Source organism: Pseudorca crassidens, chromosome 15, assembly GCF_039906515.1.
Source record: "Pseudorca crassidens isolate mPseCra1 chromosome 15, mPseCra1.hap1, whole genome shotgun sequence".
NCBI lineage: Eukaryota > Metazoa > Chordata > Mammalia > Artiodactyla > Delphinidae > Pseudorca > Pseudorca crassidens.
In genome coordinates, this window is record NC_090310.1 from 20248343 (window position 1) to 20275248 (window position 26906).

A 26906-nucleotide genomic window follows, 5' to 3' on the forward strand; every position below is an offset into this window, starting at 1 on the left:
GGTCTCTGGCTGCGCGTGCGCAGGCCGAGTGGCGGATGTAATCGGAAGGGGTGATTGGTGCACCCAGCCCGCGTGGGCCGGCTGACCGTGGGCTGACTGGATCCCGGGCACCTCGTACCTTCCCCGGGAGCCTCGGGGCCTAGGGCCAGCCGGGCTCCTCGTATCCGCAGGCCCGGGGCCAGCGACAGATGCTCTTTTTGTTGGCCGCCGGCCAGATGGAAGAGCCTCCTGGGAAGCCCCTCAGCTGTGAGGAGAAGGAAAAGGTGCCGGGGATGCGGGAAGGGTTGACTCAGAACTTTGACCCCCTTTCCCAGGATTTGAGGCCTGTCTTTGTTTCCTCCACTATCAGAGGGCGGCAGTGACCTCTCACCCACTTCCCTGGACTGAGGGGGCACAGGAAGTGAAAGTGTAGGAGAGCCCTGTGTTCCCGTGGTGGCGTTTGAAGAACGAAGTTTCTTTACAGCAGAAATGCAAAAGTACAAAATGTAAAACTGTAGATAAAGCTAAAGTTCGCTTTGACACCCTCCGCAGCCCACCTTGCATACTCTCAATCTTGGCTTCTCCCACCCCACCCCCTTAAGTAAATCTCTTAAGAATCTGGATTTCAGACCTTTTTGTGCACCTGTGTGTGTGTGTGCGTGCGCGCGTGTGCGCGTGTTGAACGGGCGGTGGGGGTGTGGAGGGGTGCAGTTGTGTTCTTTAACCACCAAAAAGTAATACGTTTTTTTGGAAAGGTGAATGTTCGTAAATGGTATGATCCGGATGGTTCTGCAACTTCCGTTTTCCTTCTCCGTGTTTAACATCCACATTAGTCCATGTTTACCTACCTTATTATTTATTTATTTTTTTTGCGGTACGCGGGCCTCTCACTGCTGTGGCCTCTCCCGTTGCGGAGCACAGGCTCCGGACGCGCAGGCCCAGAGGCCATGGCTCCCGGGTCCAGCCGCTCCGCGGCATGTGGGATCTTCCCGGGGCACGAACCCGTGTCCGCTGCATCGGCAGGCGGACTCTTAACCACTGCGCCACCAGGGAAGCCCACCTACCTTATTTTTAAAAGTTTTTTATAGTATCCTGCAGCGTGGAAGTGCCGCCTTTTCTTTACATATTAATCTGTCGAGAGCCTTTAGGTTGTTTGCAGCTTTTCTTTCTATGACAGTGCTGCTGTGAATATCCTTATACATGACACCTTGTACGTGGGCCGGCGAATGTTAACTCGAATGCATCTTGGGCTGGCTCTTCCAAGCATCGTGCTGAAACTCTTCATTCACAATAACTCATCAGTCCTCTTATCCCATTCTGCCTTGCAGTGGGGGTGACAGAGGTCATTTACAAGTCAACAAGCTAATTCCCAGACGTTGATAAGAATGGTGATAAGTAGGAAGCTGTGAGAAGCAGTCTAGGTGTGAATCATACCTATGAATTGTGTCGTCTTGGACGAATTGCTTTCCCTATGATCTTCCCAAAGCTAGCTCTTTCCTCCTTCAGGTCTGGGCTCAAATGGTAGTCCTCAGAAATGCCTTCCTCACCACTGTCTCTAAAGTAGTCCATTCTTCTGTAGCCCAGACACTCTCACATCACCCTGTTTGTCTAGGTATTGATGACCATGTGAAATCATCTCACCTGTTTATTTGTTTCCTTGTTTATTATCTGTACCCCTCACTATGTGTAAGCTGCCTGGGAGCAGGGGTCTTGACCACTCTGTATACCTAGCCCCTGGAACTGGAACTGACACACGGTAGGTATCAGTTATTGTTCTAGGTGCTGGAGATACCTGGACCAATGACTGATTCATTAGTCGAATGACTGTCTGAGGATGACAACCCCTGCTACCTTCAAGGATCTCACAGTGAGATGGGAGGAAACAGAAGCAAACAGACAATATGTGTAATAAGTACTGTGATAAAGCAAGCACAGAGGAGAGATGGAATGCCTAACTTGGATTTGGAGAAGGACCTAGACGTTTACCCCAGGGAAATAAAAATCTAAGCTGAGTCTTGAGAAATCAGTAGGAATTAGCAAAGTGAGTTGGGGAGGAAATGCTCCAGGTGATAGGAACAACTTATGCAGAGATGCTGAGATGTTATAGAGCTTGATGTTCTGTGAGAACTGAAAGTAGAATGAGTCAGTGCCGCTTCCTCCACTGCCTCTAGATGAAGGGCCAGCTGGGCGCCGCATGCTTGTGTCTGATAGGCACTGCATCCCTTCTCTCTGATGCCTCCTTTCCACCTGCTCAGTTTTGTTTGGTGTTTTTCTTCTTCCAGTTGAAGGAAAAATTAGCATTCTTGAAAAGGGAATACAGCAAGACACTGGCCCGCCTTCAGGTAAGTGAATCTTATTCTCTCAAATTGGTATTGTGGTACAAAGAATATAAAAACAGCTCTTCGTTTAATAAAGCTTTTAACCAAAATTTATTTCTTTTTTGTAAAATTGTTTTGTGAGCTGCTTTTGTTTTCTCTAGCGTGCCCAGAGAGCTGAGAAGTTTAAGAATTCCATTAAGAGAACAGTAGAAGGACAAGATTCCTCGCTCCAGCAGGAAGTTTCAACGCAGCTAACCGACACAGGTAAAGCGAGCCCATTCACTTATACTTGCTTTATTATTTATTTCCCAGGTAAACTTGGCTGTGGTTCTTTTTCTCACAGTCAGAAGATAAGCAGTAGCAGTAGAGTCTTTAAAGTATACAATTCAGTGGTTCTTTGTATATTCAAAAAATTGTATAATCTAGTCACTATCTAATTACAGAACATTTTCACCACCCCTAAAAGAAACCCTGTGCCCATCCTACCGTTAACCCCTGGGCAACTATTAACCTACTTTTTGTCCCTGTGGGTTTTCCTATCCTGGACATTGCATATAAATGGAACCATACAATATGTGGGCTTTTGTGACTATCTTTCACTTAGCATAAAGTTTTCAACTGTCATCCATCCATCTATACGTTCATCTAAGCATGCATCAGTACTTCATTCCTTTTTGCAACTGAATAATATTCCATTATATAGATGTACCATAATTTGTATATCCATTTGTCAGTTAATAGACATTTGAGTTGTTGCTACTTTTTGGCTATTATGAATTTTGGCCATTATGCTGCTATGAACATTCATGTACAAGTGTTTATGTGGACATATATTTTCAGTTCCTTCAGGTATGTACCTAGGCGTGGAATTTCTAGGTCATACGATAATTCTATGTTTAACTTTTTTGAGGAGCTGCCAAACTTTTCTACAGTGGCTGTACCATTTTACATTCCCACTGCAATGCACAAGGGTTCCAGTCTCTCCACATCCTTGCTAATACTTGTAATTTTCTATTTTTAAGATTATAACCATTCTGGTAGATATGAAGTGGTATCTAATTGTGGTTTTGATTTGCATTTCCTAGTGACTAATGATGTTGAACATCTTTTTGTGTGCTTGTTGACCATTTGTATATCTTCTTCAGAGAAATATCTCTTCAAGTCCTTGCCGATATTTTAATTAGGCATTTGTCTTATTCACCATTTTATTGGTGAGTTGTAAGGGTTCTTCATATATTCTAGCTATTAGACCCTTATCAGATACATGATTTGTAAATATTTTCTCCCATTCTGTGAGCAGTAAACTGTATTTCAGTTGGATTGCATATTTAGTTGCTCTTTTCCTCTCTTAACTTTTAGCAATTATATTTATTGCTTAAATATTGGAAAGATGACTTTTTTTTTTTTTTTTTGCAGTACGCGGGCCTCTCACTGCTGTGGCCTCTCCCTTTGTGGAGCACAGGCTCTGGACACACAGGCTCAGCGGCCATGGCCCACGGGCCCAGCTGCTCCACAGCACGAACCCATGTCCCCTGCATCGGCAGGTGGACTCTCAACCACTACACCACCAGGGAAGCCCGGAAAGATGATTTTTTTAAATTATATATGCACAAAGAAAAAAGTCTGGCTGGGAACATTTTAATAAAAGCAATAATCATTTCTTATGTTAGAAGTCAGGTAATTTATAATCATAAATTGGAAGCTAATGAAGTAGAAAAGTGGTATGAGGGGCTTCTCTGGTGGTCTAGTGGTTAAGACTCCTCGCTTCCAATGCAGGGAGCATGGGTTCAATCCCCGGTCAGGAAACTGAGATAGCAGATGCCGTGCAGTGCGGCAAAAAAAAAGAAAAGAAAAGTGATATGAAAATTACTTTAGCCAAAAAAAGACATGGGGCTTCCCTGGTGGTCCCTTGTAGGGACTCCCCTGGCGGTCCAGTGGTTAAGACACCACGCTTCCACTGCAGCAGGTACAGGTTTGATCACTGGTCAGGGAACTAGGGTCCTGCGTGCTGCACGGCCCCAAAAAAAGAAAAAAGGAATAATACTGTATTGTATACTTGAAATTTGCTAAGAGAGCTGACCTTAAGTGTTCTCATGACACACAAAAAATTGTAACTATATGAAATGATGGATATGTTAGCTTGATTGTAGCAACATTTCACAATATATACATATATCAAAACATCACATTAAATATGTACAATATTTATTTGTCAGTTGTACTTCAATGAAGCTGGAAGACAAAACTAAGAGAAAAGATGATTGCAATAAATCTTTTCGGGCTTCCCTGGTGGCGCAGTGGTTGAGAGTCTGCCTGCCGATGCAGGGGACATGGGTTCGTGCCCCGGTCCGGGAAGATCCCACATGCTGCGGAGCAGCTGGGCCCGTGAGCCATGGCCGCTGAGCCTGCGCGTCCGGAGCCTGTGCTCCTCAATGGGAGAGGCCACAACAGTGAGAGGCCCGCGTACCGCAGAAAGAAAAACAAAAAACAAACAAAAAACCCTTGAACTTTGATCTGTCTGAACGAAATAGCATTGACTCTTTTTTAAGTAAATGTTTTGTAGTATTTATATGTAATATTTAAAAATAAATATGGGGTAGTTTTTGTGTCATTTTAAAAGGAAAATATTAACTATATAATTTTTTCTCCTCAGAACCTAAAAATAAAGTATCTCCTTGTGACACGTTGCAAATCAACACCCACGTCGATAAAGAAACTGGAGAAAAGACACCTATCACACTTGACCTTGAGCCTGAGTCCTTTAGCCCTGGACGAATCCCAGCAGAAGGATCACGCATACAAAGATCAGATGATATCCAAGAACATTTTCCGTACGGGGTCAGTGGCCCTGATGGTAAGAAAAGGCAGAGTAAGCTGCTAGGGAGAAGAAAGAAACAGGAGAGAACATTTATTTCACAGGAGAGAGAGTCTTTCTTTGATATTGATTCGCTCATACTCTCTGGAAAAAGACTAAAGGAACAGGAAGAAATCAATAGAGAAAATCCTAAGAAACCTGTAACTGAGATAAGAACTTACCCGTCAAGTCCTAAGACTGACATTCCCGATTCTCCAGTACCAGTTACAGGAACTAATGTAGGGAGTGTATTAATTCTGCCAAACGCCAAACCGCAGAGAGATGTTGATGCACTCTTAAGAGGAAATAATTTCCCCAGCGTGACTACTCTTCCTTTGCGTGTTCCATCAGTCAGCAGTAGTGGTCAGCACCTCGAGCATGAGCCTCCTAAAAGTAACTGTGAACTTACTACTCACAGTTTAGAAAACATTAGCCCTGCTTCGCCTGTAAACTTAGAGACACAAAACAAAAAAATGACTGTCTTTACAGATAACCCAGAGGTAAACAAAAGTATAAGTGCAAGTGACCAGCCGCCTAGAAGTCCTAACTTGGAGGCAGATAATTCATATTCTATAAATGAACTCACCTACGATAACTTAGTGGCAAATGAAAACCAAAACTTAAAAGAACAAAATCACACAGAGATGTCTTTTAAATCTCCCAATAATGCTCTTGGTGGTAGAAATGAAAGTCGTCTGGAAAAAGAAGTTCTAAGTCAGTCTAAGAGTCTTAGCCTAGAAGTAATTTCTCCCGTTTCTACAGAAAATCAAACACATTCTTGCACAGTGCTTGAAGGCCTTCTATTTCCTGCAGAGTATTATGTTAGAACAACACGACGCATGTCAGATTGCCAGAGGAAAGTAGCCCTGGAGGCTGTAATACAAAGTCATTTGGATGTCAGAAAAAAGGGCTTTAAAAATAAAAATAAGGAATCTGCTAAAAAGTTAAACGTTTCCAATGAAGAAACTAACCAAAGTGAAATTAAGATGTCGGACACGTACGCAGAACAACTAAGTTCAAAAAGTCCTCAGAAACTTCTCTCGTTAACTGAAGTCAACTCTCCCGCTGGCCCCACTAAAAATGACTTTTCTGGGAAGGCGGTTACCCAGCCATCTGGTAGAAAACGCAAAGGAAGAAGAAAGTCAGTCTGCACCCCTCTGTTAGATCACCATGAACTACTTTTGCCAACTTCTGGCACATCAGGTGTTAATAGGTCCAAGGAAGAAGTTGGCTTGCACAGAGATCAGAATGAAAAAGCAATTATTCATGGTAAGAAGAGAGGTAAAGGTAAATTGAGTTGTGGTTGATGGTGGTGGTAGCTAGCACTATGTACCTGGCACTTTCTAAATGTTGTACATACACTCACTGAATCATCACACCAGCTGTACATGAGGTAGAATCTATTTTTATCTTCACTTTACAGATGAGGAAACTAAGGCAAGGAGATCAAAGTACTCTGTCTTTAAAATGACAGAGTCAGAATTCAACCCTAGCTGGATGGTGCCAGAGTTCACAAATACGGGTGAAAAAGTTGACACTTAGGAGGAAAATATATTGGATATTTACCTAAAATTAGTGTTTATTCAGGTACCATACAATCTTTTATCCATGGGGAGAAGTAACTAATATAGGAAATGTTTTTGGAATAAAATTAAATCTGTGTCAGAGTAAGAGTCCCCTGACAAACTCTTGGGGATGATTGTCTAGCAAAATGAAGTTGTTCTGAGCCACTTTTGGGGGTAAAATATCTAATACAGTCTCTCTGAGGTTTGTAGGACACAGATTTTGAAGGATATCAAGTGACATGTTATAATTTAAACTTCTTTATTCATTTACTCAGGAGTTATATCTGATAAGCTGAGCACAAAATCTAGATCATTCACTCCAGTTCTGTGTGAGAGCTCAGCAACTTTCTGTAAAGGGCCAGATACGAAGTATAGTCTTTGTGCTCCATCACAGCTACATGAATATAGTGTGCAAGTAACAATAGACAATATGTAAATGTGGTCGTCTCAATAAAATTTTATTTACACAGCAGGCAGCCAGCTGCTCTATACCACTGGACACAGGCTTTGGTCTATGAGCTGCGATTCATTAATTAATTTAAAAATAATAATCATGACTTTCTTATCATATTTTAGGCCAACAAGAAAACAAAGGAATGGGAATATAGGGCAATCTAATAATAAATTTGAAATGTTCTTTTGTATACTTTGAAATAATCTGCTGTGATTTCAGTAACCTGCAGGTACATTAAAAAATTTTTTTTTCTTGTGGTGACCTTCACATAACATAAAGTTAATAACCTTTTTAAATTAAGTGAACAGTTAAGTGATGTTTAGTACATTCTCAGTGTTGTGTCACCATGACCGCTATCTAGTTCCAAAACACTTTCATCACCCCAAAGAGAAACCCCATACCCATTAAGCAGTGTCTTCCCATTTCCTCTCGTCAGTCCCTGGCAACCACCAATCTGTATTCTATCTCTGTGGACTTACTTATTTGGGGGTATCTCATATTAATGAAATTATACAATATGTGACGTTTTGTGTTTGGCCGCTTTTACTTAGCTAGTTTTTGAGATATACCCACATTGTAGCTTGTATCAGTTTATGGCTGGATAATATTCAATTGTATACATGAACCACAGCTTTCTTATCTGTTTTTTAGGTGTTGGATGCAGCTACACTTTGAGTGATACAGAATTCCTGTCGCTTTAAGTCTAGTAAATTACTCTTTGCTTGAAAAGGGGACTAAGTTTTCCTCAGTGAGAAGGGCCAGCATTTTGTAGACTGTACTCTGGTAGCCTGTTGGAATCATAGTTCTGGATCAGAAAGGACTTTAGAGATTCTTAGTCCAGTTCCCCTAGGAGGGACAAAGAAAATGAAGTGAATTGACTTGCCCACGGTAACACAGGGAATCAGTGGCAGAGCTGGGACTCCACCCCCATCTCCCTTCTAGCTAGTGCTGTCAGCACCACATTGATTTTGCTCCTACAGGAGGAGCTGCTAGTTAACCACTAACCTATGGCTGATTTTTGAACTGTTCACTGAGATTTCAGAGTCATGGGTGGGAAAAGTGATGAACTCTGCACTATATTGGAGTTTAGAATCTCACTCTTCGTTGGGAATTAATGTCTCTTGTTGGGTATTCTGTTGCTTTCTGTTTTAGAGAAGGAAGGTCATTGTCAAAAAGAGGACTCCCTTTCTTACAGTAATTACGTGTATTTATCTTTGGATGATGATGCTTTCAGTTCTCCAGTTCATAAGAGTGAAACGCTAAATTTAAAGCATCTGTCGCCTTTTCTCAAAATCACAGACTTCCAGTTACCTGATGAAGACTTCGGGCCTCTTAAGCTTGAAAAACTGAAGTCTTGCTCAGAAAAGCTGATGGAGCCTTTTGGATCAAAAATATATGGAGAGGGACATCTTAAAGGGGGAAATTGTGTTGCTGTGGAGCAACTGACCGCTAAACAAATCACTATAGAGAAGGAGGATGGGAAAGAGGAACTGATCATCCTGCCAGGAAAGGCACATCCTAAAATGCCACACCAAAAAAGCCAGCCGCAGGAGAAGGGCCTTTCTTCATCCATTTTACTTTTCACTCCTGTAAATACTGTTGCATCTGATGATAATGACAGACCGACAGCAGACCTATGCTCACCTGCTTTCCCCGTCTTAGGCTCTACTCCAGCTTTTGGCTCCCAAGCCCATGGAGAAAAGGTGTCTGCAGAGGTTGTTGGACAAGCTTGCTCTACACCCCAGCTTTCTCACTTAAAAGCCGCAGTCAGCCTTGCTAGTGACCATAAACAATTTTGGAGCAGCCCACCAAAATTAGATAGCAGCCTGCGTGTGGCAGGAAGGGAAGGACAGCCTTCCCGTGACTGTGACTCTGGTCCGCAAGCAACAGCTCTACCCATCGAGTCATCAACCTACAAAGAAAATCAGCTCCGTGGAAACATGTGCCAGGAATTATGGAAACATTCCACTGAACAGGTACAGACTGCTTCCTTTGTGAAATTTTCTCCGAAGAAATGAAGTATCTTAGTGAATATGGACAGCGTGACCACCTTACACATCAGTTCCTCAGTGTTTGAGAATGTTTTAACATGTTTCTGTGATATGGCTTCACTATAAACATTAAGTTCATTCTGGGGAAATTAGGATTAATTAAAAAATATATATTTTTAAATATAAGGGATCCTGTTCTCTTTGTTATCAACGAAGCTGTTGCATTTGGAACTTTGCCGCTGTTACCATAGAAAATAAAACATAGGAAATAGTTTGATGAGTGAGTGATGCAGGCTGATATCATACATAAAGTATAAATTAATTATGTGACTTTTGTTTCCACAGACTGAAATAGCAGACGTTCCTGCTTGTGATAGCTTAAACCCAGGCACCCTACAATTGGTTTCAAAGTTAAAGGTCGGAAGACTGTTAACTTATAATATGTCTTGTGTCTTACATGTGAAAAATGTGATGAATTGATAGGAAAATGCAGAAGAATTTGATCATTAGAAAAACTTGATAGAATAGATTCAGAAAAACAGATTTAAATTCTTTGTTTTCCACAATATTTACCTGTGAATATATTTTGAGATCTTCTGAAGAAGTTTATATGTCAAGCTATTGCCAAGAACAACTTAACTCTCTGTATCTAAATTTTAAATCAGGTATTTTGACAGAGAGAGAGGGGGGTCATCCATGACTCTCCTACCCAAATGATATAGTATTTCTAGAAGAATCACTTGTGGTGATTTGTAAGAAAATGGGTAGCAGTTCTAGGTTATGACATAATGAATGGTTAATTTTCATATGCTATGTGTTATATATGGTTCTGAGAAATATAAATTATAGTATTCTGTTAATGATATTTTGGTAAATCCAGAGAAGTGGATTAGACCCCTGTCCTGGTTAACTTTTTATACTTGAAGTAGGATGGTGTAGAGCAACGTTTTTCAATCTCAGTACTGTTGACATTTGGGGCTGGATAATTCTTTCCTGTAGGAGACTGGCCTGTGCATTGTATGGTATTTAGCAACAGCCCTGGTATCTACCAGTAACACCCCCTTCCCAGTACTGATGACCAACAGTGTCTCCAGATATTGCTAACTGTCCCCCAGGGGAGGGTTGCAAAATTGCCTCTAGTTGAGAACAACTGGTGTAGAAGAAAGAGCTTTAAATCCACATAAACTATTTCTCCGGATCACTGGCTGTGTGACGTGGGACAAATCATTTAGCCTCTGAGCCCCAGATTCCTTTTCTATAAAAAACACATAATGATACCTATGTTGTTTCAAAGCTATTCATGAATCAGTTTTAATAACTTAGTTTCTTAAAGGAATCAACCATTTCATTCGTATTTTCAAATTTGTAGGTAAAAAGTTATTTATTATTCTTACAGCTTTTTGGTCTGTGTATATGCAGTTAAGCCTCTCTCTTCTCACTCCCCATTTCTATATAAAAGTATTTTTTTCCTATATCAGACTTAAGAGGTTTGTCCATCCTATAGGTCTTCCAAAAAAACTGGGTTTTGGTTGTGTTGATTGTTAATTGAGTTTTTTGATTTCCTATTTCATTTTTTTTTCTGTTTTTATCCTTAGTAAGTCCTTCCTTCTGTTTATCATTGTGCTTATTTCATTGTTCTTTTACTAACTTCTTGAGTTGCTTGCTTACTTTGTAAATACCTTTATAATTATAGGTTTTTGTGTTTTTTTCTGTTTCGGGGGGTTGGGGCATACTGCTTTGGCCACCAGATTCTGCATGTTCGTTTAGAAATAATATGTTCTTTCAGTTTTGTTCCCTCTTCAACCCATGGGTGCTTCATCAGAATGTTTCATTTCCAGTGGTTCTTATGGAGCTAATTAATGTTCCAGTTAGTTCTTATGGTCTGTTTTTTTGTGGTTAAATCTGAATCTTTTCCAGTCTGGAGCTACATGTTTTTAAATCTATCATTGTAAGTGTGTATGGACAACTGTTGTAGTTCCGTAAGACCCACAAAGCTCTTTCTTTTGACCTGCATAAAATTTTAATTACATTTAGTTGGTATTTCATCTAATCCTTGTAATCCATTACTTTTCATACTTATTCTTTTTATTAAGCAGCCCCCAAGGATCCCTTTAACATAACTGTTGTTGCCATTCTGTGTTAGAATCCTTCAGGTTCCTGTTCTGTGGATGTGAGTGCCATGTGGTGGGAAATAGCTGGTTTCAAAGAACGGTGTATCATAACTGCTTGTGAATACGTAGTTTCTCTTTGGAAACCTCTGGATACTTGGCAGTGGGAAAAAATTTATTCCTGGCACTTCGCAGAGGTAAGTCAGAATATTATAGCTGAAAGAGATCTTTCCAATCATTTGCATGGTAATATAGATGTGCAGCTTACCAAAAATTTGGGATCTATGACTATGCAAGACAGAGCAGAGAGATGCGGTTTTCCCCCAACATTTTATTATGAAAATATTCAAGCATACAGAAAAGTGGTGCAGGGGGCACCCATATACCCAGCATCTAGTCTCAACAATTAACACTGTGCTTTATTTGCTTTATCATATATTTATCCAGAGATGCATTTTTATGCTAGATCTGCTGGAGGAGCTTGGAATTTCATATCTATTCTGACTTCTAAACTTGCTGATACCTCTGTTCCTTACCTCTCACCAAAATGTTATTTCTGCTTTTTTTTCTGTATATACTTTCTTCTGTCCTTGTCTACCTTTGTACGTATCTTACATGGTTGCAATCTTAGTGTGCCTAAAATTTTTAAGCCTGCCTTTTCTTACCATGTAAACATGTTTCCTGGTTTCTACATATTCTTCATACTTAATTATTTGTTTATTTTGAATTTTATTTTTCCAGCTTTATTGAGGTATAGTTGACAAATAAAATTGTAATATATTTAAAGTGTATATTTGCGATGTACACATGTGATGATTTGATATACATACACACTGTGAAAGGATTCCTATAATCAAGTTAATCGACACATCTATCACCTCACAGTTTCCTTTTTTTTTCCTTGGTGAGAATGCTTAAGATTTACTACTGTCTTGGCAGATTTCATTCTTGTTCTCCAGTATACCCCGGCTTCTAGCACTGTGCTTTGCAGAGTGTTGCTCAATAAATATTCATTCAGTGAATAAACTTACTTTAAATGGCTACAGATTGTTCCATTCATCCACATGCCAGAATTTATTTAATTATTCTCCCATTGCTAGAGCATAGATTGTGTTAAATAAATGCCACAGTAAACACTATTATGCACATAGCTTATTTGGATTTAAGCTTATAAAAAGAGGGTGTTTGCTGAACGTTTTCACATTTGTTCAGATGTTGGAAACTATCCTGGTATAATGACACTAGAAAGGAATGTGACAAATTTTGGAAAATTTAGATTAATTAAAGATGAAACAACCAAATATAATTTTTGGCTGTTTTGTTTTATTTAGGTCCCAGTATTACAGATAGTTCTAGTGCCTGATGTTTGTAATCTTGTGTGTGTGGCTTTGGGAAACTTGGAAATCAGAGAAATCAGGTATGTAATTCTCAAGGAGTATTCTTTTCTTTCCCTTGATCTTTCTCAGCTTGTTTTTTTTTTTTTTTTTTTTTGCGGGACGCGGGCCTCTCACTGTTGTGGCCTCTCCTGTTGCGGAGCACAGGCTCCAGACGCGCAGGCCCAGCGGCCATGGCTCACGGGCTCAGCCACTCTGTGGCATGTGGGATCTTCCCAGACCGGGGCACGAACCCGTGTCCCCTGCATCGGCAGGCGGACTCTCAACCACTGCGCCACCAGGGAAGCCCCTCAGCTTGTTTTGAGCACAAGTTATAACCTAGTCTTGAGTCTTGAAAGAATCTAAATTTAGTCTAAAGAGAGATGTGTTAAAAAACAAACAAACAAAACTATCAATGACATCCCTAACTGAAGTTTCCTTTTAAGGTTTGAACCTAGTTCTTTAATATTAAAGACTTACTCCTGACTTCTCTGCATTTTTCCTTATATTTGGTTTAGGGCACTACTTTGTTCTCCTGATGGTAAAAGTGAAAAGCAAGTGCTCCTGAGTTCTGGAAATATAAAAGCTGTGCTTGGCCTGACAAAGAGGAGGCTAGTCAGTAGCAGTGGGACCCTTTGTGATCAACAAGTAGAAATCATGACGTTTGCAGAAGATGGAGGGTAAGAAAAGCATTGGTTGATTTTAACTATTAGATCAAGAATGATTTTATCACAGGGTTTCAGAGAAAGTTGAATCAGTAGCATCTTGTTTTCTCTGCTATATGTGTAGTATAGCAGGTTCTGCCTCAATACTGGGCTATAACATAGAAGCAGTTCAGAGGAATGGAGCCAGACATGGCAGGGAAGAAGGCAGTGGAGCAGAGAGGCTCAGCAAGTGTAGTTTGTTCTTCAGTCTCCCTTGACATCTCTGTGTATCCTTTAAGTATTACAAATACCTCAAGATCCTATACCCTTTTCTGGTTTCACAAACTCAGTTTCCATTGCTTCAGGTACCATCTGGATGCTGGCTACCTGCAAACATATATTTCTAACTCTGAGCTCTTTCTCAACCTCTAGACCTGCATGCCTATTTATTAGACATCTCATGGTTACCTCAAATTCAACATGCTAAAAATGGAACTCATAGCATCCTCTATGTCTCTTATACACTCGTTACACTTTATTGTGATTTTTTAAAAATTTATTTTATTTATTTATTTTTAGCTGTGTTGGGTCTTTGTTGCTGTGCGTGGGCTTTCTCTAGTGGCGGCGAGTGGGGGCTACCCTTTGTTGCGGTGCACGGGCTTCTCATTGCGGTGGCTTCTCTTGTTGCAGAGCATGGGTTCTAGGCACACGGGCTTCAGTAGTTGTGGCTCACAGGCTCAGTAGTTGTGGCTCGCGGGCTCTAGAGCGCAGGCTCAGTAGTTGTGGCACACGGGTTTAGTTGCTCCGAGGCATGTGGGATCTTCCGGACCAGGGCTCAAACCCGTGTCCCCTTCATTGGCAGGCAGATTCTTAACCACTGCACCACCAGGGAAGCCCTATTGTAATTATTTATTTGTCTTTCCTAATAACGGAGGGCATGGACCTTGTTTGTCTTATTTAATCCATGACCTGTTGCAGTAAAATAAGCAAGAGATAAATAATTGTTTGCTTAAATTAGGAAAGCATTAGTGGAGATGGGGAGAAACAGATGGATTTGAGAGAGATGAGATGATAAAGTCATTAGGACTTGGTGATTGAGTAAATAGAGAGGAAGGACACAAGGATAAAGTCCATGTTTCTGGGTTGCTCACTTGGGTGGGTGGTGGAACGGTTAGTTGAGATAGCAATGCAGAAAGAAACACAAGGTTTAAAGAGAGAGCTGGTGAGTTTAATTTTGGATATGATGAATTTGAGGTGCTTGCAATATATCCAGGTAGGTAATATGAAAGTAATAAATGTTCATTGTAGAAAGTTTAGAATACATGTGTTTTTTGGCTGAAATTTTTTTTCTGGCGTTAGGTTAGTGTTTATTATGCATAGTTCAATAATAATGTAGAAGGGCTGCTTAGAAACTGCTTTGGTAGAAAGTGCTGATTTTTAATACTGTTTTTAATGCAGAAGCAAAGAAAAACAGTTTTTGATGCACCCTGAAGAGACTATACTAACTTTTGCTGAGGTTCAAGGGATGCAGGAAGCTCTGCTTGGTACCACTGTAATGAACAACATTGTTATTTGGTAAGCTTTCCCTCGAGGGCCTCAGTTTCCTCATCTGTAATATAAGGATTTACCTCTAATTTCACAGGGTTATTAAGATTAAATAAGAGACTCTGTAAATATGATTGTGTTTTTGTTTGTTTACTATCAAATGCTATATACTTGTCTTAACAAGATTAATTCAGACAGTCCAAGCAGACAATTTTAAAATAAATGAAATTTTTTTTTGTTGACAAAAATCTACTGCTGGGAGTTCCCTGGTGGCCTAGTGATTAGGATTTGGCGCTTTCACTGCAGAGACCCGGGTTTGATCCCTGGTCAGGGAACTATCCCATGTGCCTCGCCGCACGGCCAAAATACAAAAAAAAAAAAAAAAAAAAAAAATTGCTTCCAGTTAATGGCTGAGTAGCTTTCTCAGACTAATTCTCCTACTTAAAATACCTATGAACTCTGCACAAAATATAAAAATCAACTATCTGAAAGCACTAGAGAGCAAGAAAAAAAGAAATATGCTGGAGGAAGTTCAATACTTAGAAGAAGGAAATGTCACTGGGCGAATCTCCTGTTCAGCGGGCAGGCCCCAGTCTGCACACTCAGTTATTAAGAGCCTGATAGAAAATGTTCTGTCCTGCTGGCTTAAAGGACTGAAGGATAGAGATCAAGGTAACTACAGCAGCTAGAAAGCGAGGAAGAAAAATCCCAAAAAGTAGAGAACCAGAGAAGGAGCCCTAAACTCTGGCTATATTCTCTACCTAAATATCTGGCTGACCTTTAAACTGCATGTATGCAGGACGGACTTGAAGCAGCCCAGGTAAAGCAAAAAGAACTGAACCGGGTTTTCGGCATTTGGAATTTGAGTTTAGCCAATTTCACTGTTTACTAGGGGGAGAAAAAATCAATATTTTTCAGAGGAACCTAACAGAATGTAGAGTTTATGTGATGTGTCATTCATAATGTCTAGAATACTATCCAGAATTACTAGATGTATAAAACATGATTTCAAGATTCAAATTAACACATTTGTGGTAGGGTAACTGAAGTCGAAGAGTCCCCAGCCACCTCTCTTTCCTGACCGTGGAAGAGAACCACACCCGGCCACAGGCATTTGTAAGGTTAATTTGTAGTAGGAGAAGAAGTTGATTTTTTTTTTTTTCTCAGAAGGCTTCTCCATTAACTATTCCCTTGGGGCCAGAATGGGTCTTGGTGAAAGAAAGTTAAGATATTAGTGTCACTGCTACCTGCCTGTTCTGCATTTTCCAGTCCTAACCCTCTAGGAATAAACGAGGAAAGCATGACCCCTGAGAGAAACTTTGTCCCCTCCCCACCAGGGAGCCTCTGGAATTTGACCATGACCTAATCTGCCAGAAGACTTTGTTTTCAGATGTCCTGCTGTCTTCAAGGAGCAGGTTTCCACTTTAGGCACTTTCCTCAGGGTTTCCACACATAGGTCTTGTTTGAGAACAGTGTTCTTAATAAAACTTGTTTTTTCTATTCTTTTTGCTCTTTCTGTAGTCTGGACTTTCATTGTTTGGCTCCTATACTATTTATATAATCTAGTAATTGGTCTCCTTGCCATCAATCAATATTCAACCTCCACATCATTTTTCTTGTTGTTGTTTTTTTGTGGTACGTGGGCCTCTCACTGTGTGGCCTCTCCCGTTGCGGAGCACAGGCTCCGGACGCGCAGGCTCAGCGGCCATGGCTCACGGGCCCAGCCGCTCCGCGGCATGTGGGATCTTCCCGGACCGGGGCACAAACCCGCGTCCCCTGCATCGGCAGGCAGACTCTCAACCACTGCGCCACCAGGGAAGCCCCCAGATCATCTTTTATACTATTACTTTATAAATACTCATCCTCGCAGTCCTCCTAGCTCCCGCCGCCAAAAATAAAACCTTCAATGGGGGCCCATTTTACTTTTTGCAGCTTTCATTTCCCTTATGCTTCACAAAAATTCCTCTCCACCTGTTCCCTATTCCTTCACTCCCTTTTTTCATTCCATCCTTCAGTTCCCCCCTTCTAATAATAATAGCCTTTGGCATTTCATAGATAAGGGATCACAGTGGAATTTGAGGCTAGGAAGGGACCTCTCTACTTAACCTGTAAGTATCAGTTTAAATTCTAAGTTTAAGGTTGCCTTAAGTTGCCTTAAGTTCTGTTGTAGCACCTCAACCCTCATTGATGTTTTCCTCTCTGAGTTCATATTGCCCTTATTTTTAACTTAGCATATACTACCTTGTATTATGAAAGTCCTTGAAGATAGGTACTGTATCTTATATCTATTCTCAGTGTCTGTCTTAGCTCCTTGCTTAGAGTAGTTACTCATAGATGTCTATCAAAATCTATCATTTACCTTTTGGGCTCTGTATAACTTTACATTTACATATAGTAGTTGTTCACCTTCCCTATTGACCTGATATGTTAGATGTCTAAAGTGATTCATGTTATAATCAAGGTTCAGTGGTCCTTTTTGAAACTATTGCTGAAGGTCTAAATATTTAATCTCGATCAAGCTATATTAACAGAGCACCCATCTTTCAATTATTTACTAGGTATTTGAATCTCTACTTATGTACCATTCTCTGTGAGAGATGCAGATATGAATCAGATATGAATTTTGGTCCCAAGCCCCCTAAAATCTAGTAGGGAAATAAGATTGCTTTGCAATTCAAAGTATATAATTCCTTTACAATTTACATAAGGTCAAAGTGATAGAGATTTAAACAAAGTGCTTTGGGATTTGGGGAAAACGCAGTTACTAAATACGGAACTTGTACTAACCTTTGTAAGGAATAAACCATTCTGGTGTTCTTTATATGAGGAAAACCTTGCATAAGTACATGAGAATTTAGTTTTCTTTCTTCAGTTTTTACACATAGTACCTGGTGCATAGAAACTTCAGAAGTATTTGTTGAATGAATATATTATACCCTATTACAGTATATATTAAATAAAAAATGAGGCCTATGGATAGTACTATAGGGAATTGGAGGAGAGGAGATTTCTGTGGACTGGTGCAGACTGGGAGGAGTGATGGAATCTAAATTGAGCTCATACAGCTGGGAGGGGATGGGACATAATCTAGGCCTTAAGGAATAGATGGGCATTGTCAATAACAGGGATGAGAATTAGTCAGTAATGGGGAGCGCGTTGGGAGGGATAGCTTGAACAAGGATATAGAGCCAGGAATATGCACAATATTTTGTCCAGACAATGAGAAGCTTTCAAGTAAGGGAGCAGTGAGTAATATAGTGTTGCAGCGCTGGATTCACGAGGGTTATAAGTACCATGAAAAAGAATTCGGACTTTATCTTGTGGCTAATGGGGAGCCAATTGAAAGTTTCTCACCAGTAGAGGCACATGGTAGAACAGTTAATCAGTGTCACAAATCCTCAATAAAGCTAAGGAGTGGTTCCAACAAACTTTATTTTTTTCTTCTTTGTATTCACCCTCTCCTGTCTTCCTTTTTCCATTTTTTATCCCATCTCAGTCCATTTTCTCTCCATTGTCTTGGACTAGCCACGTTATCTTTTCTCTCCATTATCTTGGTCTAGCTCTAGTATAAACATATATTATAGAGACATAATTCTAAGTCTATTTTAGGTGTAGTCTCTCCCCTAACCAAATTTGGTTTCCTGACCATTGTCTTCCATGGAAAATATAGGCATAACAAGAAGAGTGATAAAATCCTAATAATAGAGCTATGCCATGTGCCTAATTTCAATACAAGTAAAATGAGATAATGGAAAACTTTTCTCATGGAATGTGAAAAGATTTATCCCTCGTGGCATAGCAGATTCGATCTGAAGCTAAACTATTAAATTACACTGTTGGCAAAGTTAAACTATAGTTTTATTTTTAGCTAAATTGGTGGCTAAACAAAACTAAGGTGCCGTGTCTCTTAGTTTTTCCCTTGGTCACCTCCTAAAGGATTCTGTGATAAATAAGAGAACATTATGTCAAAACCAATTTGCTGGAAGAATATTACAACTTATTTATTTTTTTGTGTCCAAGGAATTTAAAAACTGGTCAACTCCTGAAAAAGATGCACATTGGTGATTCCTACCAAGCTTCAGTCTGTCACAAAGCTTATTCTGAAATGGTAAGTAATGATCTGCTGGGACCACTTTGTGTGTTACTGTTGGCCTCACTGAGTGAGAGCAATAACTTAGTAAGTAGGAATTACCTGGCCCTTCCTGGTGCCTATTTTTTTTTCAAAATTGGATAGCAGTGTTTGTTCTTTCTTAAAATTTATCAGTGAGAATAAGTGATGGCACAATATGACTGGGTAAAATTTCTGGCTGTATGACTTAAGGGCAAACCTTGATTTCCAGCTGTGAATTTGTACCTGGAGATAGTAGGCCTATTATCAGACCTGGCTCCCAACCACATTGCCATAAATGATTTATGATGTGAATGAATGCCTTTAGGAAGGATGATTAAGTGGTCCTAGACATGTTTTTCTCTGAGGCTTTAGGATTCTCATATAGAACTCAACACAGCTTCTTAGCCATTGCATTAATAGACTTGGCTTACAGTCCAGTGTTAACATCTGAACAGGGTGAAGGTATTTGTCCAGGAGTCAGGGATAACTGCCTGAGTATCCACTGTTGATCCATGAGCAGAGGCAGAAGCAGCCAGCTCAGAGCTGTGTGGAGACTGACCGGCCCAGCCGCAGTGGCAGCTCTGTGAGCATCAGCACCCAGAAGCTCTGAACACAAAGGATGCATCTTTCCCTAGTCTAGCAGCATCTGTGGAAATGAACTCAAAAGTTGTGTGATCTTAGGGACTTCCCTAGAGGCCCATTGGTTGAAACTCCACGCTTCCACTGCAGGGGGCATGAGTTCAATCCCTGGTCAGGGAACTAAGATCCCGTATGCCACAAAGAAAATGTTGTGTGATCTTAGATAATCTATCACATTATCTTGGGGCTAACTTTTTTTTTTTTTTTGGGGGGTACGCGGGCCTCTCACTGCTGTGGCCTCTCCCGTTGCGGAGCACAGGCTCTGGACACGCAGGCTCAGCGGCCATGGCTCACGGGCCCAGCCGCTCCGCGGCATGTGGGATCTTCCCAGACCGGGGCACGAACCTGTGTCCCCTGCATCGGCAGGTGGACTCTCAACCACTGCGCCACCAGGGAAGCCCAGGGGCTAACTTTTTTCATCTTAAAGTAAGAGGGTTGAATTTATTTCTGGAATGCTTAAATATACCTACTAGGTATTTAAATAATTTTACATTTTTGTTATTACAACATTAATACCTATTTGATATTAAAACATTTAACACAGAAATGTATAAGATAGGAAGTAAAATTTCTCCATGAAGCCAACCTCCAGAAATAATAGTTAATAGTTCAGTACAGAAATCAGCAAACGTTTTCTGTAAAGTGCCCAGGTGGTAACTATTTTCAGCTTTGCAGGCCACGTGGTCTCTGTTGCAGCTACTCTGCTCTGTCACTACAGCCCCAAGTCAGCAGAGGTAATACGTAAACAAATCATGTGGCTTTGTTCCAATAAAACGTTTTGGACAATAAAACTTTGAGACTTGGATTTCATATAATTTTCATGTGGCACAAAACGTTCTTCCTCTTTTTTCCAACCATTTCAAAATGCAGAAATCATTCTTAGCTCATGAGCCATGCAAAGATAGGCATTGAGCCAGATTTGACCTGTAGGCCACGGTTTGCCAACCCCTAGTTAAGTGTATAGCATGTAACATTTTTTGACTCTTGGTTGTTTTTTAATTATAAAGGTAATTCATTCTCATTATAAGAATTTAGTCATTCTATTGATAGAAATGGATGAATTAGAAATGAATGTTATTAATCTTAAGATGGCCCTATAATTAATTTTCCCTATTTTACCCCCCAAAATAACTACTTTCAACGTACAACGTACATATATGTGTATATACATGTATGTGTGACATATATTTTCACACACAATAATGTTATTATTAGAACATGTAATTTTAAAGCCAGGAGAGGTCTGTACCACATTCTCCCACAGAAACAACTATAGGTGATGGTGTCTTTTCTTGGTCGTTTTTACTCTATAAATAAACAGGCTATTGCAGACTGGCCTGAAAATGCAGCCACCACTTAAAAGGTGGTTTTTATGAGAAAATGTCTTCTGAAGTTTCAAAAACCAACTTACAGATGAACATTTCTAGTCTGAGGACTCCCTCCATGTGTTTATATGCCCTTTTTTCTTATGCCAGCATTTTCCCAAAGAGATGGCATGAGATGTTAGTAGGCTGTAAAGTGGAGGAAGCTGGTAAGTCAGCTAGTCATGCCTGCAAAGACTGGCTGTAAAGTCATGGGGAGCCCTCTGCTGGAGAAGCCAGAAGTCCAGCTCAGGGATACCCTCACAGTTCTGCCTGGGAAAGAGTGAGCCAGGGATTAAATTCTGGAAATTTAAGAGCCTGTTGACCTGTAATTCTTTAGTTTTGTCTCTGCCAGTGCTTTTTTCCCCACATACTCTTGATGATTTACTTGGTTATTAATTTTTCTCCTAAATCAGGGGCTCCTGTTTGTTGTTCTGAGTCACCCTTGTGCCAAAGAGAGCAAGTTGTTGGGAAGCCCTGTGTTTCAGCTGATTGTGATTAACCCAAAGACGACCCTGAGTGTGGGCGTGATGCTCTACTGCCTTCCTCAAGGGCAGGCTGGAAGGCAAGTGTGTTATTGCCATTTAATGAGTATGACATTTTAAGAAGCATTTGTGCAAATACAGAAACCAGATATTTTTGTGTCACTAACATGAATGGAAACATGACATACTACAGATCATAGTAAAGAACGTTAACAAGTGGGATGGGGGGCTTCCCTGGTGGCGCGGTGGTTGAGAGTCCGCCTGCCGATGCAGGGGACATGGGTTCGTGCCCCAGTCCGGGAAGATCCCACATGCCGTGGAGCGGTTGGGCCCGTGAGCCATGGCCGCTGAGCCTGTGCATCCGGAGCCTGTGCTCCACAACGGGAGAGGCCACAACAGTGAGAGGCCCACGTACCACCAAAAAAAAAAAAAAAAAAGAAGTGGGATGAAGTATGAAGTTTAGTAGATCTGAGTCAAACCTCACATTCCCTACATCCTATGATCCCCACTTGTATGGCACTGGATAGGTATTTTATGTGTTTTCAAGCCCTGTTTTTTCCCATACCAAAAACATTTCAAATACAAAGTAATTAATATTCTCTACAAAAAACTTACTATAATTTATGTTCTTTTCATGAAACCTAAATTAAGGAAGTTTTAAATGTACAAAGACACCTTTACTTTGAAATCTTGACTGAATCTCTGTCATGGAGGCAGTTGATATTTATCTTTTGATAAATATTTGTCTGTTGACTGATGAGAAGATCTATTTCCCAATGCCACAGTTACTGTCATCCCAACAGTTTTCTGAGCTATGTAAAGCTCTGAAGTAGTGCTGATATTAGGCGAACCGAGCAACATCTGAAGGTATCATTTATAAAGACTGCCTTTATTAATGTTTGAAAATAGACCTGGTAAATCAGGATCACAAAGTTTAGCTTTAGTAACTCACAAGGGTAAGGAACCTTGATAGTTACAATGTATATTTCTATGTTTCTTTGGATCTTGTGCAAAGCTTGCAAGAGCATGGCATGTTCTAAAAGTCTCTCTCCCTATGTACTTAGCCAGCTGTGGCATTTCTGCAAATGCTCTTAGGTCAACAAGAACCTCAGAACTCTCATCTGCAATATATGCTTGCATAATACTTGTTTTCTTGGATATGAAGAGAGAACCATAGTCATTGGCCTAGAAATTGAGGATACAGATAACTACCTGGTCAAACATTTCCTTTGTCACTTTTCAAACCCATTTGTTTAGTAAATCTTGAAAGCCTATTTGGTGCCAATCCTGTAGGAAGCACTACTATTTCTAATCTCATGGAAGTTAGAAGAGAAACCTAGTGAGCTCGAGTTTTTGACCACAAGCCACTTGTTCTCCTTGCTTGGCCTTTGCAATAAACCTTTTTCTGAAACAACTAGTGACTGCTCTTCAGGGCACACAATGCCATGAGGCTTGCACTTTTGGGGAGCACAAAGGATGGAAAGGCACCTTAATTGGCAGTGGAGGGTTGGGGAGAGACTGTCAAGGAAAACTTGATGGATTTTCAAAAGAAGGGCTAGGAATCAGCTATACAAAGTTGGGTGCGAGCCAGAGATAAAATATATCATTCAGTTCACTCACAATATTCACTGAGGGCTGACTGTGTACCAGGCTCTGTGCAAGGTGCTGGTGATATGGCAGTAAGGAATAATCATTAATTTTTATTAAGCACTTCCTGTGTGTTAGGTACTGTGCTAAGCTTTTTATATCAACTGTTTCATTAAACTTCACAACAATCCTATGAAGTAGGTACTCATATCATCATATCCCTGTTTTACTGATGAAGTGGAATGACTTGCCAGGGTTGCACATCTCTTACTTTGTTAGAATTCAAACCCCGGTAGCTGACTGCAGAGCCCTGTCTTAAAAAGACAACCAGATTTGTTTTATGATGTTTACATTTTTGTGGGACCAAACACGGAAATAGGAGAATCTCCCATAGTGAGGAGTGCTGTGAAGATAAACAGAGGTGCTGCGATAGAGAGGGAGCAGAGTGTATGTGGGTGTGCGCTCTCAGATCTCTGAGTAGGTATGACCTTTCTACGGAGGTGACAGGCCTGAATGATGACCAAAGCCCAGCCAGGCTAAGCTCTCGGGTTAGAGCTGCCAAGGAGAGGGAAGAGCAAAAGCGAAGACAATTAGGTGAGACGGAGCTCAGCTGGTTTGAGGAGTGGGAGGCAGGCCCCTGTGAGCTGGTGTGCAGGGGATACAGAGGTGCATCAGAGAGACAGTCAGGGTCTCTAGTGATTATAGCCAGCAGTCCTGGATTGCAAACACAGGCATTCCTATTTCCAGGTAATTTTGTTCTTCCTGAGAGCATGGTTTGGGCCTGTTTTTTTCATGTTTTTTTCTGTTTGTCTGTTTTTTTGATATGTGGTCTGAATTGTCTTTTCTCTGCTTGCTGTTAGGTTCCTGGAAGGTGACGTGAAAGATCATTTTGCAGCAGCAGTATTAACTTCTGGAACCATTGCCATTTGGGATTTACTCCTAGGTCATTGCACTGCTCTCCTTCCACCTGTCTCTGACCAGAACTGGTCTTTTGTTAAATGGTCAGGTGCAGATTCTTATTTGCTGGCTGGACAAAAAGATGGAAATATATTTGTATACCGCTACTACTGAGTTAGGGTAAGGTTGAAACACCGTGTTCTGGATATTTTCGGCCTCTTAGTACTTTTTGGAGTTGTTACTATAAAGGAGACTATTTGGAAGTCATTTAAAGTAATTACCTGTATTCATTCAGACAGACTTTTTACTCCGTTGGTAGGGGCCCTACTAATCTTGAATGTTCATTTATGCTTATTTGGGAGAAACGGATTTTAGGTTGATTTTTGTAATTCCTCACATTTGCACATTTGCTTTTAAAGGTGTATCTACATAAAGCTTCAAATGTTAATAAATATTTATTTTGATACATCCTGTTTGGCATATTTTTTCCTATCCTATAAAGATCATTTTCAGAAACAAGAACTAATTATTTTACAACTAGAATATTTAGTCAATGATGCTTGCATAGTAAAAGTAAATTTCAGTTAACTCAGTATACTAATACGCAAGTACTTTTTATGCTACTTACAATACTTTATTTTCACATATCTGCCTACTGAAATGCTAATTTAGAAATGCTGTTGTGCTTTTTCATTCTCACGTGCACCCTTGATACCAGTGCCTGCATTTTCACAAGTCACTTGGAGTCAACAACACAGCTTTACTGAGTACATCATCTTCACCTTTGCCTAAGTGGTTTGAGAGACGGCAGTTTTTAAAGTCCTAATCTTGTGGTATCATTGGAAACTTCATCCCAATCTACAAGTATTTATTTGCTTAACTTTCTTGAGTATATTAAGAGTATGTATTCATGATCTATATAAAGTAACTATTTGCACCATTACTTCTCTTTTAAAGATACCTTTTTATGCTATTACTGTAGTGGGTTTCGCTAACTTCATTACTACCCTTTAATACATTTGAATAAAAGATTTAATTTTCTCTCCTATACTAATTCTTTTCTCACTGTCTCTAACCTCAAATGAGTTAATACTTTGCAAGCACATCATAGATAATAGATGGACTTTCACAAAGATTTAATTTACTCAGGAACCCTGGGAAACATGTTATCTTGATTTTAAGAGGTACGAAAACTGAGTAGATCTAAGTAACAGTAGAACAAACACTGAGTACGTACTTGACCTAGTAGGTGTGAAAATGATTGCCGTGAGGCCCCCACCCCTCAGAAGTGCACAGGTTAGTGACTTAATTTAAATACTGTGTTTTAAATTGAAAGGGTGTGTTCAGAGTTCGGCTGTGGAAGCTCAAATGGGCAAGCACAACACGGGGTTCAAGAAAAGCTTCATGAAGAATGACAACTTAGCTGAGTCTTGCAAGGTGAGGAGGTCAGAGCAGAAGCAAAGGATATTCCAGGCAGCAAGGACAGTATGGTGTGAACTACAAACAACTCAGATTACCAGATGATTATGCCATGGGGAATGGACTCAGGAAGCTAGAAAGGTAGCCAGGGAGCTTGTGAGGCATGTTAACAAACCTGGACTTTATGCTGCAGGTGAAGGGGCTGTTGAAGGGTTTGAGGAGTGAGGCGATAAGGTCCCACAGTAGCCACAGTGAATAATGGATTTATGGAGTCCAAGAGTAGAGGCAGGGAGACGCCCAGAAGGGCCTGACCTGTGGCAGGGGCAGTGGGAATGAAATAGCTGAATCAGAGAGAGATTTAGGGGGGAAAAGAAGCAGGAGGACTAAGTGAATGCATGATTAGGCAGCAGGTGAAGGAGTCTTCAGTTTCTGTCTTACTGGGGTGATGGTGTCAGCAATTGAAATAAGGAACACACAAGGGGGAATGAACTGATCTGAGTGCTTATAGATCATCTGGCAATAGGCAATTGGATCTAGGACTATGAAGCTCAGAGAAGAGGCCAGGTTGGATGCAGGTAGCAATTAAAACCTCTGGAGTGAATCAATTCTGAAAACTTGTATGTTTAAAGTCAAGAATGGGTCAAGGACAGACCCCCAGAATCAATGTTTAAAGGATGAACAGAGGAAATAAAGCCATGAAGAAGGCAGGAAAGGAATGGCCAGAGAAGTTGTGTCTATTGGACTTAAATTAAGATACATTGGTGAGGTTTATGAAAAGTTTTAGTGCTGAGGGTGAGAGGTCAAGTAAATCTAGATTTCAGTGGATTAAAGGGTGAATAGGACAAATTACTTACAAAACAGACATAGAGTCATAGATGTAGAAAACAAACTTACGGTTACCAAGGGGGAAAGGAGGTGGGGAGGGATAAATTGGGAGATTAGGATTGACCTATATACACTGCTATATACTAAATAGATAACTAACGGGGACCTACTGTATAGCACAGGGAACTCTACTCAATACCTAGTAATGACCTATTTGGGAAAAGAATCTAAACTGATTCACTTTGCTGTACAGCAAAAACTAATACAACATTGTAAACCAACTATACTCCAATAAAAATTAATTTAAAAAAAGTGAATAGGAAGTGGGGAATTGAAGACTGAAAGAGCAGATTATTCCTTCAAGAAGGTTGACTATGAAAGGAAGGAGGAATGGTGATATTAAAGATACATCAAAGGCTACTGGAGGAGGTTTCTGGCCTTGTTTTTAGGCTAGGAGAAACTTTGGCATGTTTATGGGCTCAAGGGAAAGAGCCAGAAGCAAAGGAGAGGTTGAAGATGTAGGGTAGAAGAGAGGACCGGTGGTACAAGGTCCCAGGGGGAACAGGAAGGGATATGACAGTAGTGCAAATGCGCTGGGAGGAGGGAGGGATGACTGGTGGGCTGGTGGGGTGATGTGTGCAAGAAGCTGACATAGTTTATGCTTACACATCCTTTGATGGCAGTGCTACTGAAAAGCACCAGCGCTCTCCCGTAAATCTTCCCCAGCTGCTAAGGACTTGATCTCAACCTT

General features: G+C 40.5%; 1 protein-coding gene across 12 annotated transcripts; it reads left to right on the top strand.

Moving 5' to 3' along the window:
- The first annotated feature begins 37 nt into the window (after positions 1–37).
- PALB2 (partner and localizer of BRCA2) lies at positions 38–24377 on the top strand. 12 transcript variants are annotated; one of them, XM_067706368.1, is made up of 13 exons: positions 40–263; positions 2262–2321; positions 2459–2561; positions 4951–6420; positions 8323–9146; positions 9507–9578; positions 11305–11466; positions 12601–12686; positions 13161–13322; positions 14745–14861; positions 18852–18939; positions 21359–21507; positions 23875–24377. In XM_067706368.1, exons 1-13 carry the CDS (start codon positions 189–191, stop codon positions 24083–24085), a joined length of 3579 nt encoding a protein of 1192 aa, XP_067562469.1. In that variant the 5' UTR covers positions 40–188; the 3' UTR covers positions 24086–24377. The 12 variants fall into 12 exon arrangements, with proteins under 12 accessions (XP_067562473.1, XP_067562474.1, XP_067562471.1 ...); XM_067706371.1 differs by having other exon boundaries at positions 8470–9146; XM_067706374.1 differs by having other exon boundaries at positions 41–263; positions 4951–5151.
- Positions 24378–26906: the final 2529 nt, after the last annotated feature.

Excerpts from the sequence above, each read along its gene's own strand:
- PALB2 (XM_067706366.1), top strand. The coding sequence starts at position 2,151 with ATGAAGGGCCAGCTGGGCGCCGCATGCTTGTGTCTGATAGGCACTGCA. Across the intron at positions 9,579-11,304 it reads AATTGGTTTCAAAGTTAAAG|AATCCTTCAGGTTCCTGTTC; the intron begins GTCGGAAGACTG and ends ATTCTGTGTTAG. Across the intron at positions 12,687-13,160 it reads TTGGAAATCAGAGAAATCAG|GGCACTACTTTGTTCTCCTG; the intron begins GTATGTAATTCT and ends TATTTGGTTTAG.